The following is an 18028-nucleotide window of genomic DNA, read 5'->3' as shown; positions in this document are numbered from 1 at the left end:
AAGGCTGTCGCAAGAGATGTAACATATATCAATGAATTTTCATTTTTCTGTCTGCGCTTTTTTTACGTTGCGCATTTTCTAGGAACCCAATCGAACAATGGACACCGGCGAGTTGACGAGATTCCTTTAACAATGTTGTTGACATGGAATAAAAACGTGCTTTTTAGATTTAGACCGTAAAAAAAAATAAAAAATAAAAACTTAAGCCTAAAATTAATTTAGAAATTTTATATTTTTAGAATAAATGCTATAAAAGTTGCAAATCCAGAGAACTTGAAAATAATTTGTTGAGTTTAAGGCTACATTTCTATTTATTTTCATCAAGCCTAAGTTATAACCGGATGTTTCACTTTCGTAAGACAAATATTGATTGGCTGTACAGTAACTTGGTGATCGATAACTATTTGTTTACAAAACTTTGCAGATCAAGTTTTTAAATAACAATGCAAATTTAAAACCCCATGACCTAGTTTTCTATTTTTAGCTTATGATGTCGCCATTACACGTGAAAACCAAATTGTTTTTGCTTTTTTTTAAATTTTTATTTAGTTACCGAAAATATTAAAAACATCAAATACATCCAATCTTTGGTAAAGTCCGAAAAAAACCAGACAGGCAGGATTTTATAACCATATTAATTGTAACTACGCTGTGCATGATTTTTAAATTAATTTATGCACCTCTCAAAACCTTTGAGACTTCTCGCTGGTGTCCATTAAGCATAAAAGAAATCAAACACAACGGTGGAACAAAAGGTAACATTGTTTCCGCTGGGGCTCGAACCCAGGACCTTCCGCGTGTTAGGCGGATGTGATAACCACTACACTACGGAAACAGTTGATTTTGTGAATAATGTATAGTATTTATTTTGAATTAAAGCACAGCTTTTAAAAAAAAAATTGATGTTTCTACAAATGCTTAAATAGAATGACAAGACGATCATACTCTTTTTAAAAAACCCACCTCATTTAATATTATGGTTACCAATTTTCTTGGTGATGCCAGCCGAGTAGGCCTTTTGGTTGGCTAAGTTAGACCTTTCTACACAATGAACCGTATGGCCAAGTTGCACCATTGCCAAAACTAGATCCTCCGTGAAAAAAATATTTTTTTAGTCTTTAAAAGTCAGGATATTTAATATAAATTTAATACAGCCTTTTATAACACAATATAATATTTGCTTAATAATTACCTTTTTGTTATTTTAGAAGAATAAAGTTGGCCGGTTGTTTGAAAATGGAAACTAGATCTAAATTGTTTGAGTTTACCTGGATAACCAATACGTCATCTACCGTCTTTTAGTAGGCTGTGTTAGGGACGTTTTGGAAGGATACTCTAGGCGTAGGATATCGATACATTGGCGAAAATTGTGTAGACCTACCGTCTAAGAAATGGCAGACGCACGTAAGCTTAAAAAAAATTTCACTAAATTAATTGTAATCTCAAAGCTAACATGTAATTTAAAAATAAAAGGTCTGACCTAGAAAATCTAGCCCTTCATCCTTTTAAGTTTTTGGTTTGCAGCATGGCTGTCCTCTTATTGTCGAAAAATGGCGGCATGTTCTCATGTAGCATACTTTTAAATTTTAGGCTATTTTTTTCTCCCTCCTAGAATCTAGATTTCTATTTGTTTTTTGTAATGTACAATTTTAGCATCTAGATCCATGTATGTATTTAGTTAACAACTTTAACCTAACACTGCCTTAATCTTAATAAAGAAGGGTAAATCTCCATTTTAGCGTATTTTATTCCCAGCTTGCCGTTCACCTCCAGTAGAGCTCACCTCCAGTAGAGCTCACCTCCAGTTGAGCGTATTTTTATTATAAACACAACCGAAACACAAAAACGTTAGGAAAACACTAGATTTACTTATTTTTTTATTAATGTGATTTTTAATTAGAAAAGGTAAAAAAAAACATTAAAAAAGGATTAGGGCCTAGATCTAGAATCTAGAACTGTTCCAATTAATAGTTTTTCTTACTAAATCTAGAATTTACTCAAATTTCAAATTAAACATGACGGATGATTATAGATACCAGTGTCCAATAATGGAATCTTCTTTAAAAAAGGGGTGTTGGGTTGTTAGTAGTATTGTAATCTCAACTAATTTTATGATTAGAAATTAGGGTTAGGCGTATGGTTGGACCAGGGTTGGGGTTAGGGTTAGGGACAGGGTTAGCATTGACATTAGCCAGCCATGTGTGTATTTAGTTAACTTCCAGTAACCTAACACTCCTTTTTTAAAGAAGATTCCATTATCAGACACCGGTGTGAACATTCTCCCAACATGACTACTGAATGATAGACATCCATATTTAATCCATTAGGCACTAATTTTGAAGTTTTTAGTTCATTTTAAACTAAATTACTTAATTTAATATTTATTGACACTCACCACTGCCATGGCCAACACACCTCTCCATGACAACTCTACTTAAGCTTGAACGTAAAGAAAACCACAAATAGGTTAGACTTTTTAAGTGGCCATGTACCCAGAGTTCCCCACTAGTGATCATCAAATAGCGGTCACGTGGTTTAAAAAAATAAATAAATTTGGTTGTCATTCAAAAGTCGTGTCTTATTTTAAAAAGTGCATGCAATATTTGATTTATTTCTTCATATAATGATAAAACTAATAATTCTACAACCTCCAAATAATTTTTGTGACCTCCGGGCTGATATTTTAGAAGTTCTATTAATTTGAATGAGACCGACTTTTGAATTTAGCCTCCGTTCTCCAAACCAAATTTTAAAATGCTTTTCTGGCATATCTAACCCTGCCACTTGTGGTTTGTTGTTATGACACGGAAATCCCGCCATTTTGCGCGTGGTAAACATTTTTAAATGTAATTAGTTGAAGGTCTCTGGAATTTGGCCGTAAAATCGCCGGAAATCAAACGTCCGGTCCGGGCGCCATATTGTTGTTAGCAACCGACCACGCCTCCAAGTTAGCGAGAAATACTACCAATTAAATGTCGTGTGATCGTCCGCGTGAGAAAAATCCTTACACAGTCGCGGGTTCACAGTGAGTTCACATTGACTAGACTTTAATCAGGCAATAGCTGTTTGAAATTGTGTTGGCCTCAGTTTTGGGATCATTGTCAGTTCATAAATGTTTATTTATTAGATCTAGTATCATGCCTGGGAGATAATTGTGACAATACAAACTTAACCGCCTTGCAATTGTGAGTTACATTTACGTATTTCACCCATTGCCATGAAAATTACGACACATGAGCATATAGCACATTCATATCATTCATTGGGGTTGTCGGTATCAGCCGAGATCGCGGTAAAAACATGACCCGAAATCTCCCATTACTTTTTTATACCGGGCGCACGAGATTTGGTTTTGCATACTAAGTTTTTAATTGATGGTAATTAAGTTTAAACGGTCATTTCCTAATGTTAAATGAAAAGTAGAATGGTTTTCCCATTGTTTTGATGGCTTAGCGATCTGATTGCGCGCTGTCTCTGCTTTGGTCTTCCCCCTGTATGAAGGCTAGTTTCAAATACGTTGGAATCATGATTTTTTAAAAGGTTATTCTAGATGAGAGAAGATTACTGAGCAGACATATCTTATGTATGTGGTAATGATATTTGTTTTTGGATATTTTGACTCCGACATTAGATATACTCATCCAGAGGTGGTCACTGTATGTAGGTCGCGTTGCCACCATTGTTATATTTTTTCATCCCGATCTTCCGGCCTTTAAGTTTGATCAACTAACAACAGCATTCTTATGGAATGTGCAAACAAATCTAATTTTTGTTTTCAAAATATATTTACATACCCATCTTTAATTTTTTCAGCTCTAGTTCTAGTTTTGCAGTATGTTTTTCCTAAAATCCAATTTTGTCACACTAGATATAGACTGACTAGAGTCAGACCTAGGTTACCTTCTGTTGCTATACACTAGCATTGTGCTAACTGTAATTTTAATTATTCAAGTTCTACTTACCATTAGATATAGTTATATGCTGAAAATCAGAATCCATACACAATTCACACATAAAAACATTGATCTGATAACTTCACTTCACTTATTACAAAATGGTTTATATGGGCTCTACTTCACCTGCCCAAAATAACAAGGCAGTTATATACACATTACAGTGTTCAAGTCATTTAGATTTCTGACTATGTAGTTCTTTCATTCACTGTATTTATATAAAAATATTGCTTTAGAAATATTTTCATATTTGCGCAGCAGTTTTATAACAAAATGGCTTAAAGATGGACTCTACTTCACCTGCCCAAAATAATGAGGCAATTATAATATATGCACATAAGTGTTCAAGCCATTTGCTTTAGATTTCTAGCTTTGTAGTTCTTTCATTTGCTGTATTTATATAAAATATGGCTTTAGAAACATTTTCATATTTGCGCAGCAGTTTTTTGGGGTTATGGGAGGAAGCCAACACAAAAATATAAGTTCTGTATCATTTTTATTCATTTCAACAGCATTTACAAGTTCTATATATCATTCTAGCTAAACTCTGCAAATATGAACAAAATACAACTGCAAGTAAAATAACAATGCTCAATTTTTTCAGGTATACCATGACTTGTCACAATTGGCCAATGCAAAAACAAAGGGATTCCACCCCTCACAAAAAGATTCGCTAAAATAAAACTATTTGAGCTAGACAAAAAAATCTTTTTTGTTTTGTTTTCACATAGTTGAGCTCTACAAGAATATGTAATTTTTATATGATGATTAGTGCTTTTTTACCAAATCCCTACATTCATTATTCTAAATTTGGATTTTTCTCAAGTTTTGACAAAAGTAAATTATCAAAATCTAAAACAAAGTCAGTCTCTTTGTTTTTTAATTTCATTTTTATTCATTTGTTAAAACAAAAATACAATACAAATAAATAAATCGTGTTTTCCTAATGTTTTGGTGTTTCGGTTATTATAATAAAATACTCTCAACTGGAGGTAAACAAGAAGTGGAGAATAAAATACGCTAAAATGGAGTTTTACCATAAAGAAGATTCAATTATAATTAGGTAGGCCATTCCATTCACAGCTTCCGGGCTTGTTGTTTTGAAGCCATCTCACGGCTCATGGGCTGACCAAAAATGGCGACCTGTTTCGCTTTCACTATTTGGTAGAGGGATAAAACTAATAACTACGAAGCCGTTGTCAGTTTTAGAAATCGGAACTATCCGTTTCAATTAAGTCTGTTATTTAAGAATTGTCAGATCTACTTTTGACCTAATTTCTTTGTCTCGCAAGTGGCGTCTTAGTGAAAGTAGCTCTATATAATTCTTATCTTTCAAATCAAATAACTTTAAAATACCCCGTTTATAATAAACCAGACTGTGTATATAAAACTTGAAAGTATGAATTTTACACACATTACAATTAACTGGTAATAATTTATGGTTGGGTATATAAGATCCGTCGGTCCAAATGATCACCCCTCAATAATGCCATTTTATTATAATATTTTTTTTGTGTGTGTAAATGAGGCGCGGGAAAATGTGTGCTGCGCAAGAATCCAATCATTTGGCTAGATTTATGACTTTTTTTGTCACACCTAAAAATAGAATGTTTACGCTTTCTTCATCGATGATCATTTTTATTTTTTAAACTGAAAATATGAATAGTTTTTAGTTAGATTGCAGGTTTTGTAATTTGGTATACTTACCCTTTATCAATTTTAAAATTGTTAAAATTAAGTTTCTATAAGCCGAAAACTGAAGTGTCCAATACATTGTATTTGTTCTTTGACCAACTCTGACCACTCCTATGTCTTCATTAGTGGGCTAGTTTTACTTCATGTAGGCCCTATTCATTGTTTTTACTTTATAATCAGAAGATAGATTTAGATATAATTTTCATCTAAATGCTATATTCCTAATTAATATCAATTTTTGTGTGTCACCATTCGCTCCAATGTGAGAGCCCTAATATGTCAGCGAACACTCCTTTTTTATTGTTTAAGTAGAAAACCCCCCATTAACGTTCACATTTAGGCCTACTATGTTCCATTTGGGAACTTTTTTCCCTAATAGACATGACTATAAAACCACATCTGCCCCCACCTGTTTTTAACCCACCATAAATTTTCTAATCCTTCTGTAGTTATCATAGATGACTACTTACATCTCAGCCCAGCAGAAAGCATTGTTTTCAAGCTTAAGTTGTTAAAAAAAAAACCAGTATGTCAGTTTGATTGTAAAATCTAAAATAAAAAAACATAATTTTCATAGGCCTACATATCAATAAAAGATGCAAGGATTCTTGTCTGCATGTTCATGTCCGATTGAGGGTTTCAGTTCATTTGATGCTAAATTACTTAGTTTAATAAGATCGTTGAGGATACTGATGTCTGTTCATAGACTCTTCTAAAAATAGCTGTTAGGCTGTTAGTCATCTAGTTTTATAGTTTCAAATAAGCAGTTTGTTAGGCAGTATCCATACAATGTTTTCTTCATAAAAATGTCAATTTATTCTAATACTTTAGTCTGTGTTGTTTAAGAGTGACATTTGTTTATTTTTCAGAATATGGTGCCTATGGTCAGCCTCCGACAGCCAGTCAAGGAGGGTGTGTATTTTTTTTTATAGTTTACTACATGTTTTTACTTTGATACCTACTCCTACTTAAAACTAGGTCACAGCCCATTTCCCATTTTTTTTGCTTAACCCCAACAAAGTGGACTTTTTTTTTTTTAATTTCTCCATTTATGGCTACATGCTAAACAGTACTGGAAGAGTTATTTTAAATATCAAGAAGAAAAAAAATCCAGAGACTTAATGTCACTTATGAGAAATAAAAGTAGAAACAGCCTTATATAATATGATGTCTAGTTTGGGGGTGGGGGGTCCAAGTATTTTTTAATTTAAAAAAAGTGCCAGATCGGAGTTGATCTAAACCCCGGTTTGACTTTGCTATTTTGTTCCTGTGCATGTTTGTTTTGAATGATTTTCAATTATTTATGTTTAAATAGCTACAACTACAGTGGGTATGGTGCAGCTGATACAGCATATGGAAGTCAACAGGGCTATGCACAGCCAGCTTCTGGGGTAAATTGTTTATTTTATCATACTATTGCCTTGTTATGATGAAACACTACAGTAACTGATTTTCCTTTGAAGCGTCATGTGTCTTCTGAACAAGGACAAATTTTTAGTTTTTCTAGATGCCTGTAGTAATTTTACATAGCAATCGTTTTAGAATTTTGTTTCAAATGACACTTTTGTACCTTAATTGTTTAATTCATAGGTTCCTCCGTGAGTTGGGGGGGGGGGGGGTGGGGGGAATTAAATATTCCATTTAACATTAACAGCATGTTATCACCTAATTGCTATTATTTGTTGCCACTGTTTCTATAAATGATTTGTCGCTATCTAATGCCTTGTGATGATGAAAACTTGGCTAGAGTCGCTGATTCTTGTCAGATGAATAGACTTCTTCTGAGCAAGGTTTTATTAATATTCATTTTTTATTATTCCCTGTTGTCTTCTTTAGCTTACCATCTCTTGTGATTTTGTTTTGTCTTGCACTGATGAAATCTTGGACTAGAGTCACTGATAATAATAAGCTGACTCATGTGTCTTCTGAGCATAATGTCTGTCTTTTTTAGCATACCATCTCTTTTGATTCTTCTCGCGATGATGAAATCTTGGCTAGAGTCACTGATAATAATATGCTGACTCATGTATCTTCTGAGCAGAACATTAGAATATAATCACTGACTTAAGACATGTTCCCTACTGGTTTTATTATACTGATCGTTTTAAAAAGCTTGTGAATGTATTTTTTATAAAGGGATACGAACAACAGCAGAGTCAGCAAGCTTATCCTGGATATGATCAAAATGCTTATGCAGGAGGAGCTGGTGCACCTCAGTCTCAGAATCAACCCTCGTCACAGTATGGTGCTCAGGCACAATCTCAACCAAATTATGGTAACTATTTTGCGTGCACATATTAAGTTATTGTTAACATGTGTTGGTCAAATCACTTGAGGACAACTAAGGGTTTTGTTCATTAACTAGGTGGAAGCAGCATGTCAATGGCCTATGGTCAGCAAGGAGGGTATGGTCAACAGGGAGGGGATATGTCTGGTGCTTATGGGCAGGGAGGTAAGACATTTGTTCATTCTTAACTGTTGGGTTTTTTTTTTTAATTTTATATTAAAAAAGAAACAAATAAGTTTTACTTGGCCTTTTCTATTTTATTCAGGTGGTTATGATCAATCTGCACAACCAGGTGGTGTAGCAGGAAGTGGCTATGGGCAGTCAGGAGGGGCTGTTCCAGATCCATACTCTCAGTCTGGGGGTTATGGTGCTCAACAAACAAGTGGTGGCTATGGGCAGCAGGTAATTTGATGTTTAATTATAATAACTCATTTTTTATATTAGCCTGAATGCTTATGTCAATAAATTTTACTCATTTGTATTGATTTTTGTAGGTAGCCTATTTGATACATCAAGTTTATGTTAATGTTTTTTATAGAGTCAGGGAGGCTTTGGTGGTGCTGGTAATGGTGGTTATAACCAAGGTGGTGGTGGAGGCTTTGGAAGCAGTGGTGGCGCAGGCGGATTTGGAGGACGTAAGTAAAAAGCTATCATTTGTTTCTGCAATTAAATAAAAGTCTATGATGTGCATGAACTAAAAAGTTAACTGCCAACTCCATCATGAACCCAGCCCTTTTTAAAAGGAAGTCTCAGGCTATTTTTAGTATTTCTTATTGCTGCTTTTGTATATATATTTTTTTACTTTTTATTAATGATCTAGTCTAGATTTGAACTTCAAGATATTTTCAAGTTAATAACACTAAATTAATGTAAAATTTAACCAAAGGGTGCTCTCTGTTCTGTTGGATAAAATTTGATTTTTTAAATATTTTTTTGTTGTATTTTAAATAAAATTTTGCTGCAATTACCTTTTTTTTATGACTGGATGACAAGTTGATTTTAATGTCAGTGGATAGCAGTTAGCATAGTTAATTCCTTTTGCTTGATACTGATAGCAATTTTCCATAGTCACAAAAGTACTGCGAGGGTTAAAGGGGTTTGATTTTGAAATTTGTAAGTACTAGTGCACCCTTCAAAAATATATCTGCTTTACATAATTAGGTGGCCCTAGAGGTGGTGAAGGCGGCTTCAACCAAGGAGGCAATGGTGGAGGTTTTGGAGGTAGAGACAACTTTGAGGGTGGTGGTAGAGGAGGTTTTGGGGGTGGCCGTAAGTAGAGAGTTGTTATTGAAAAGGATTTCAATCATCAAAGTCCCGCAAGATTTTTTTTATGCAGGCCTGTGTGTGTATGGTGTTTTTTTTTTAAAATTATCAGTGTAGTGATGGTTTTACCAGAGGTATAGCTTTTAGATTTATGAACTAAGTTTTTATTTACAATATGTTAACACAAAGTTTGTAATGTAAAGTTAACTAATAATCACATTATCTTATCACCCTCCAGGTGGACGTGGGGGAGATCGTGGAGGTAGCGGAGGAGGAGATCGTGGAGGTGGATATGGGTATGTTGATTATTTTTGCTTTAATAAACAAGTACGGCTGTACTACTTCATTCACTAAAACCATTTTGCAAGTTTTATGCACTAAAATATTATATACCTAATTAGCATATATTTAGAATTATAAAAGTTAGTAATTATGACTAGAATAATACTGACTACAAAACATGGATATGGTTAAGGGATTCATCACTATATTGGATAAATTCAGTTTGTATCAAGTAATATTGTATAATGCTTCATCACTCTTGTTTTAAGCAGGTTCTTAAATTTTTGTATTACTTGCATTGATGGCTAAAGTAATCCAACTTGTGGGTGTAAACTAAAGGTTATTGTAAAGGGTTCTTTAGCATAACACAAAGAACCGTAATGTATACATGGTTTACATCATTGCAAAAGGTTTAAAATTTAATAAATTCTGGTTATTTTGACATGGTATTGGAGCATTGGATCAGCCATATTGTGGCAATCATGGTAAATTGTTTTGTTATGTGGCTCTGATTGTCATCAGTTAAATTTGTACTGCTTGTGCAAACTTAGTGTAAAATTCACAAACAGTAATGTAAGAAAATATTCTCTTGACGCATGATTTATTTAAAAATTACAACTTTGCTGCTCAATTTTTTTTCTTCAATTTGTTTTTCGCCCTTCCTTTTTTTTTTTTTTTTCTTGTACTGTTTCATCATAGATTTCCTAGGGTGCATGAAGTCTAAAAGCAAAAAGTTTTATATTGAGTACATGAGTTGGTGTTTTAAAATATTTTAAAGTTATAATGCTTTAAACATAGATTAAGTAGATGTAAATCTGAGTCATAATCTGGGTTTGTTTGTCTTAGTATTTTACTGAGCCGCCAGAACTGCTGGTGCTAAAGTGATAGAGGTACTTATATTTATTACATGTTTAAATGGTGTTTGTATTGGCTGTATTTTTATGGATTAAAAGGTTTGTTTACTTAATGAGAAGACAGGTTTTTCGCTGTTATGCAAAAGCAATTATCATGGTAAGTACTATGTAAACCATATTAGTGGTTTTTAGGTGTACATCTTTCAACATGTACTGTGATACTGGTTACCAATTTATTCACTGACAAATAGGTTCATTTCCATGGAAAATGTTTACATGCCATGCTTACATACATACATTTAAAGTTATGTAATGGTTGTTTTTTCAAAGGATTGCTTTAGAAGTGTCAGTGAGCACCCAGGTATTCTGAAAAATGTTAGTAATGTATTAAATGTTACTGGTTTTGTGTAAAGTGTAATAAAGTGTGTAAGCCAACTGGTTTACTCTTGTAACTTGAAAGTAAGTACATTGACAATTGTATGTTAATGATTATCAGAGCCACAAAGCAGTACAATAACTAGGTATATCACTGGTTTAATTTGTGCCTGGATTTTTTAAAACAAGTGTACTGGCCCTTAAGATTTAGAACACTCAGGTGGTTATAATGCTGCTATGCGTTTAATAAGGTCTCCTTCATAACAATGTTGTTAGCTATCTGGAAGTGTTAAGGTTTTGAGTGGCAAACAAAAGAAACTAGTTGGGTGAATATTGGGTGTGGGGTGTATTTAGCCACACTCTAGAAGTTGGAGATTGGCAACTAAGAACAGGACTTGTGCAGGACTGCTGCGGTTATTTAACTTCATCTTGATACTTCATTCCAGTGGTGGTCGAGGTGGCGGCGGATTCAACAAATTTGGAGATAGGGGTGGTAAGTCCCATGGTCCTTACAGGGTCTACTGGAAATATTTTCTGTATTCCCCGATGGCCAGCTTTTTACAATTATAGTTAAAACATTTTATATAGTCAGGTTTTATTTTGTTGAACAGGACTTGCCTTATCGCATTACAAACCAGGTCTGGCGAAGAGAAATGTCAAACCCTAATTGCAGCTTAAATAACACCACCTAATTTTGGAAACCAGTCATAAATCAACACTATAGTGAAAATTCATTACTATTGTGCTCATATAATCATACAAGTGTGGTTCTATTCATAGTGTCTTGTAAATGGTTCAGAATTCTGGCCTTATTGCCAGAGCACTGGTTGGGTTCACACAATATGTACACATTTCATCCAAATCCCATCCACTGCTTATACATTTACATCAGTGCAACACCCTTTAAGTAAGCCATTATGTGGTTTCCACTTACTGCTGGTTACAAATATTGTTGAACATTTCTGCAAACCCAAAAGTACTGGGAGGGGGAGCAAAAGAGGAGTGTAATTACTTGAACAAAGAATATAGTTTCATTCATTCAATAATTAAGTTGTGTCGGTATTTGGCAGTTATGTGTATATTATAAACATTACTTGTTCAGGTTGTAAAATTATGGTCTGCTTATTGAACAGAGTTTGTGTAAATTATGTTCTGCAGCATCTTTAAGCCCTGTCTCATATGGTGTGGTTATAAAACATAAAACAAAGGGTTTTTCTGTATTATAATAAAAGGTTGTAAAATTTACCACTCTTAAGATACTCAATATAAAGGTGTAAAAATATTTAGGAATTAGTAGTAAAACATTTATGGTTCCTTTTCATGAAAACAACCTATGTACCAATGTTGACTGTTGAACTATTTAATGGATATGATGTATACCTGTGCTTACTTACTAGCATTACATGGGCCTTATAAGTGATTTTTAATACCTAACCAGTGTAGGTTTACTTTTTACACTTTTTTCCCCTGCCTTTAATGGTGAATAAAATTTCTGTAAATAGAATACAGATTGTGCCAAACAGGTTGATGATCAAACTATTGACCTTGGGAACAATTTTGGTCATATAACATTGTATTATATACTTTCAAAAGCTAAATAAGACTACACATTAGAATAAGGGTTTTTGTGTAATCTTTGTCACAATCACTGTCTAATGATTTTATATAGTGTAATCACTTATACTAAAACATATTGAGACCCCTATCAATGCTAAATAAGCTTGACAGATGAGTGAGGGGTTTTATTTTTAAATAAGTTAATTGACTGAAAAGTTCTCTCATAAGTGCTTTTTTTATTAGAAATAAAAACTGATTTGCTGTGATTTTTCTCAAATGATTTTTAAAGTATTTATACCACTGTTACAACTAAGTTGTTTATATATGTCATATTTAGTTTTCTTCCCCTACAGAAATGTATTTAAAAATTTTAATCTTTCAGGACGAGGCGGTGGCAGTGGTGACCGTGGCAGCGGTGGTGGTGGTGGGGGATATGGAGCTGGAAGGGATATGGAAGTACAACAAGACACAATATTTGTCTCCAATATGGGTCAAGATGTATCAGAAGATCTTTTAGTTCAGCATTTTGGCAGCATAGGTGTGATAAAGGTAAATTTACCTGTTCTAAATGGCCGAAAGTAAGTGCTAATGTAACATTTTATCAATAGTGAACATATTTTCTATTTGACTCACAGACTGATAAAAAAACCAATACGCCAAAAGTATGGATATACAAGGACAAAATGACCAACTTGCCAAAGGGGGAAGCTACAGTTACTTTTGATGATCCTGATACTGCTAAAGCTGCTATTGATTGGTTTGATGGTATGTTTATATTTTTGTGATTTTTTTTTTTTTTTTTTTCTGTTAAGTACACTTAAAACCATTTCCAGTTCTTAGATTGCTATTGAATGACATTGTCTGATTGCTTGCTTATCACAATATAGTAATGTGCATTCTTTCTTTGGTTTAAAGTTTTCTTGATGGCTCTAAAATTGCAGGAAAAGACTTCAATGGGCGAGTAATTAAGGTGGAACTAGCACAGAGACAAAGAAGTGCATTTGGTCGAGGAGGAGGTCGAGGTGGTGGTGGCGGTGGACCACCTGGTAGGGGTGGTAAGTTTTTTCCTTATCACTATTTTTCCATGTTTTTGTTCTCATTTATTCCAAGTTCATGTTGAAAACTTGTAATTTCTCCAGACATGCCTACCGTCCCGCCAAAATCGGAACCGTCCCGCATTTTTACCTAAAAATGTAATTTGTTCCGTCATTCCGAAATTGACTCAGTTATCTCCGATTTTTTTGAAAAAAAATTAATAAAGAAAGGTAATAAAGTAAATTGAAAAAAATGTCAGGAAAGGCAATTATCTCCATTTGGCACACGTTTCTGTTTCCTAGTTTACTTAAAATATTTACAAGTAGCATCTTAGTAATAGATCTAGTTAGTAGTATATCTACTACTACTAGATCTAGAATTGTAACTAGATCTACTAGTAGATACTGAAATAGTGAATACTGATCTATCTTGTAAGTTTAACTTAACTAGTAACTTAGTAAGAAGTAACTAGGAGTCTTACTAGGTAGATCAAGGGTCTTTGCTCGTAACTTATATTATATATTACATATGATGAAGCCTTCAGCATTTGTTATTTATATAGCCTAGAACAAAGCAAGACATAAATAATCAAATCAATAAAGTTATGTCAAAGCTATGATTTTTATTCGGGGGGGGGGGGGGGTGTGTTTTTTTTGTTAATGTAAGCTGACATTAAGCAGTATTTAAATGTATCCTAGAGACTAGTTATATAGGACTAGAAGCCTACTAATGTCATTGGAGTGATTTTTAATTCATTATTTTTATTTTTGACTTAGTAAAGTTGCGTCCGCGTGTATGTTCCTCTTTTTGGCTTTAAATTCCTCTTTTTAGGCATAACTGTTCCTACTTTTGGCTGACAGGGGTAGGCATGTCTGTTTCTCATTAGGGTGGACATTGATCTAGGGAGCTGGGTTTAAACCCAAAAATATGGTTACATGTCAAAACTTTGTCTCTTGTGTTAATGGTATCTTGTATTTTCCCAATTCTTAGTTAAGTTCTTAAAAACCTTGCCTTGCTCTTTCTTTAGGTGGTGGTTTTGGGGGTAGAGGTGGTGGTGATCGAGGTGGAAGAGGTGGTGAGCGTGGAGGTATGCTATTTCTAATTCCCACAATTCCTAACCCTAACTGTCAATTGCATGTGTTCTATTGAGTCATGCTGTTTTCAACCTTTATAAGCTTGAAAATAATATAAGGGTTCCTGAAAGTATATTTATCTTATAAGCAAATGATTAGTTATACTGTTTGCATAGATACTGACATTGGGAATTAAGGTAGAATTAGACCACTCAGCTCCTGTATTCAACCCACCCTTATTTATTTTTTTTACTTCAATAAGTATTTCTTTAAAAATGTAGTTCTATTTACCTTTTAAAAAAATTCCTTATTTCTAATTGACACTAACCACACATGAATGTCATTGCCTATTCTCTTACCACTTAAAATAATAAAATGAAGTCCTATAGTAATTTTCTAAGTAAAAGCTAATTCAAAAAGTATTAATGCATGTAACTTACAGATTAAACAATGTAACTGTATGCTTCGTCAACTTAAAATTATTTTCTGTGGTGAGTTTGACATTTTAGTCAGTTGCGCCACAGAAAGATTATAACAGGCCCTTCATCTGAAATTACGACAGCAGTTAGATGTTTATAGATTGTGACTTTGTATTCTATTTTTTTTTTCATTGCACTTATTTTGCTGTAACTGTTTTTAAATGACATTCTTTGTTTACTTTTGCAGGTTTTGGTGGTAGTGGAGGTGGTGGCGGTAGCATGGGCGGTGGTGGTGGTGGTGGTGGTGGCCCTGCAAGAGAAGGAGATTGGACATGCCCTGTTGAGTAGGTTCATTTACAATTTGTCTTTTAGTGTCTGGTTACAAATTTTGTGTCTCCAGTGGTACTATCTATCAAATATTTTATTGTCTTAGTGATTGTGGAAATACAAATTTTGCATGGAGAGACTCATGTAATAGATGTCATGCACCTCGACCTGGTGGTGGTAGCAGCAGTGGTAGTGGTGATGAAAGGGGTAAGTTATATTTTTTATGCATCTTCCAACAAGCTGTTGAATAGATTGTATAGCATAGGTTTTATGGTATGTTAGCACTCTGCCTCTTTAGCTAATTTGTCAGGGACTATCTGTTAGCATGGATACCCTGGAAAACAGGTAGTTACAATTTATTTTTTAGCACTAAGGCCAAAATTTAGTGTAATTTAAAAAAATTTCATCCAGACTTCATCATTAGAAATTGGTCACCTTGCTGTGTATAGTAGGTTTATTTACACGTTGTATCATAAGTCTCTTTGCTAACTAGATTTTGAAGATGTGGCAGAAGCAGAAATTAATGAGTTTTATTAATGTTGTTCTATCACTGGTGGTTAAAGTTTTTTTTTAAGATTATGATGGCTATAATTAGTGAAGTGAAATCTAATTTAAATGCCTCTGCCGTTGAATCGGTCTTTATTTATAACAATTGGGGGGAAAAGTAGCTCCAGTGACTACATTGAAATTTTTTAGCATTTAAAATACATTTTTATTGGTGTAATATTAGTTTTTTTTTTGTTTACACTTTTTTTTAGATGAGTGTTATTTTATTTACAATGGTATATGGTAGCTGTAATTTGACCCATTTAATATTACACAATATTTGTTCAACAGGTCGTGGCAGAGGAAGAGGTGGTGGCGGCGGTGGCTTTGGGCGTGGTGGTGGAGGTGACCGCTTTGGTGGTGGTGGTGGAGGCCGCGGTGGAGGTGGTGGTGGTGGTGGATTTAGAGACAGAGAAAGAGACGGTGGTGACAGAGGAGACAGGGGTGGATTCAGAGGAGGCCGTGGAGGTGACAGGGGTGGAAGAGGTGGTGACCGAGGTGGCAGGGGAGGCTTTGATCGGTGAGTCCAATTTAAGTTGTGCTAAAACATTGTTTATATGTAGAGATGATTGTTGATCAATATTTGAGACACATTCCTGTACAATTTCAGCAACAGAGATGACAGAAGATCCCGGCCTTACTAAACAGACTGGCTTTTGTATTTTTGTAATCAATGAATTTTTTAGTTTCACTTCCAGTATTTTTCCATCATGGAAAGGTATACATTTTGTACAAGTATGAGTTTTAATGTGACATTTTAATTTGGTAGGATTTTTTCCATTGAACTTAACTAGTTAATGTAATGTTTTTAAATACTTATCCATTTATTTGTCATGCCTATGTTGTTCATTCAGTGTCATTTCATTACTTTCATCATGATGCACCGTGAGAATATGTATAAATACATCATTGTACAATTTTAAATGCTTTGAGTTGTTCTTTTAAATGTTAAGTGAACAGTTTTCTCTACTTAAAAAGTACAACTAGAGAATGTCCATCTAAAGAAATTTACTGCCATTGCAATACTATCAATGAAATAGTAACAATGTACTGATCTAACTAGTACACCTGTTGAATTATTTCACTGCTGGCCTCTATCTAAAAGGAATCATTTGAATTCCTCAAGCCACCAGTACTCTTGTCAAATGCCACACTTGAGGTGGCTTCAGTCTTCTAAGCTAAATTAATTTTCTGTAGATTGTCAGTTTTGTGAATAGGATACCTTTACTAAAGTTTAGGAAGAGATCCACGCTTTTCTTTACAGTTATTTAAATAGTCTATAATTTATTTTCTACTTTTTGGTGCATAAAAGTAAAAGCTTGTTATTAAAAGTTTTTATGAATTTTTTTCAGTACTTTACAAGTTTTATTTACAATAGAGTTACATGACTAAAAACCATTGCGCGCCTACTGAACGTGATGACGCGTGTGGTGTGGTTGGATAGACAGGCCTACTGATTCGGTCCAAATTTTAATTAATTCTTAAAAAATTAGTCATCCAATTAAGTCAAATTTAATTTCATATTGCATTGTCTTCATGTCTTGACCCACGTGCCAACTGAATCGTATCGGCGTTTCGGTCTAGACTGACGACAGAGGAAGTCAGTTAAATAAAAGCTTGTAAAAATGAACTTGTTAGAAGTTTCTGGACGCTAAATAACCCACAATTTTTCTTCTTTTTATTAGTTTCCGCTTCCTAAGGAGCATAGGCAATACTTGAACTGAACTCAAATGATTTTTAAGATTGTTGAACCCTGATAATCCAGCCTCCCCATTTTCTATTTCAAACGTTTTCCTTCGTGGCTTTGTTGGTCTTTTCTTTCCCCGTGGACTTCACAAGCACCTTCACATGGTCTTACAAATTTTGTGCCCTAACCACCACCTTTTCGTCGCTCTATTCTTCACTGTAACCGCCTAGCATACAGTGAAACTGAAAGAGACTTCACATCTAGCTATAGATCCTGAGTGATTTTTTTTTTATATTGATGACAATTCGTATGAATTCTACATTGGTTTAGAAAGTTAAAAAGCATTTAGATTCAAATCTAAACTTTCTGGGCGGTTCAACTATTAAACCGGTGTTTACTGCTTCTTCAACTAATACAATTTGTTCTGCATTTCTTGTTGACTATGTGCGAGAAGGCAGTGCGCATCTGCTAAATCTAATACTTTAAATTATTAATCTATTGTGTCCGATAGATTCCAGTTTGTTTCCCTTAGCTTGTTTCATTATACAATCAACCATTCAATACCCATGACCTTATTCTAACATACTCATCCAACTAAGTAACATCATAACAGAGAATGTCCCAAAAAAGAACGTAATTCATAAAAAAAGACAAGCTTTTATGTAATAATGCACT

At 34.0% G+C, this 18028-nt stretch overlaps 1 protein-coding gene and 1 non-coding gene across 4 annotated transcripts; one reads left to right on the top strand and one right to left on the bottom strand.

Annotated features, from left to right (window-relative positions):
* Positions 1 to 762: 762 nt before the first annotated feature.
* Trnav-aac (transfer RNA valine (anticodon AAC)) lies at positions 763 to 835 on the bottom strand. The gene has a single exon. It is a non-coding gene; the product is annotated as a tRNA-Val (tRNA).
* Positions 836 to 1284: 449 nt separating this feature from the next.
* LOC131958300 (RNA-binding protein cabeza) lies at positions 1285 to 16590 on the top strand. 3 transcript variants are annotated; one of them, XM_059323259.1, is made up of 18 exons: positions 1285 to 1404; positions 6518 to 6560; positions 6964 to 7039; positions 7785 to 7923; positions 8014 to 8100; positions 8201 to 8337; positions 8474 to 8570; positions 9097 to 9156; positions 9437 to 9494; positions 11156 to 11202; positions 12649 to 12815; positions 12902 to 13031; positions 13208 to 13321; positions 14329 to 14388; positions 15041 to 15137; positions 15227 to 15327; positions 15958 to 16186; positions 16277 to 16590. In XM_059323259.1, exons 1-18 carry the CDS (start codon positions 1392 to 1394, stop codon positions 16308 to 16310), a joined length of 1689 nt encoding a protein of 562 aa, XP_059179242.1. In that variant the 5' UTR covers positions 1285 to 1391; the 3' UTR covers positions 16311 to 16590. The 3 variants fall into 3 exon arrangements, with proteins under 3 accessions (XP_059179242.1, XP_059179243.1, XP_059179244.1); XM_059323260.1 differs by lacking the exon at positions 9097 to 9156; XM_059323261.1 differs by lacking the exon at positions 14329 to 14388.
* Positions 16591 to 18028: the final 1438 nt, after the last annotated feature.

The sequence above is a fragment of the Physella acuta genome, unplaced genomic scaffold (assembly GCF_028476545.2).
Source record: "Physella acuta isolate Inbredline_101_S28 unplaced genomic scaffold, ASM2847654v3 ptg001312l, whole genome shotgun sequence".
Taxonomy (NCBI): domain Eukaryota; kingdom Metazoa; phylum Mollusca; class Gastropoda; family Physidae; genus Physella; species Physella acuta.
This window is presented reverse-complemented; position numbering and strand designations above follow the sequence as displayed.

Excerpts from the sequence above, each read along its gene's own strand:
- LOC131958300 (XM_059323259.1), top strand. Across the intron at positions 8,338-8,473 it reads GTGGTGGCTATGGGCAGCAG|AGTCAGGGAGGCTTTGGTGG; the intron begins GTAATTTGATGT and ends TGTTTTTTATAG. Across the intron at positions 13,322-14,328 it reads TGGACCACCTGGTAGGGGTG|GTGGTGGTTTTGGGGGTAGA; the intron begins GTAAGTTTTTTC and ends CTCTTTCTTTAG.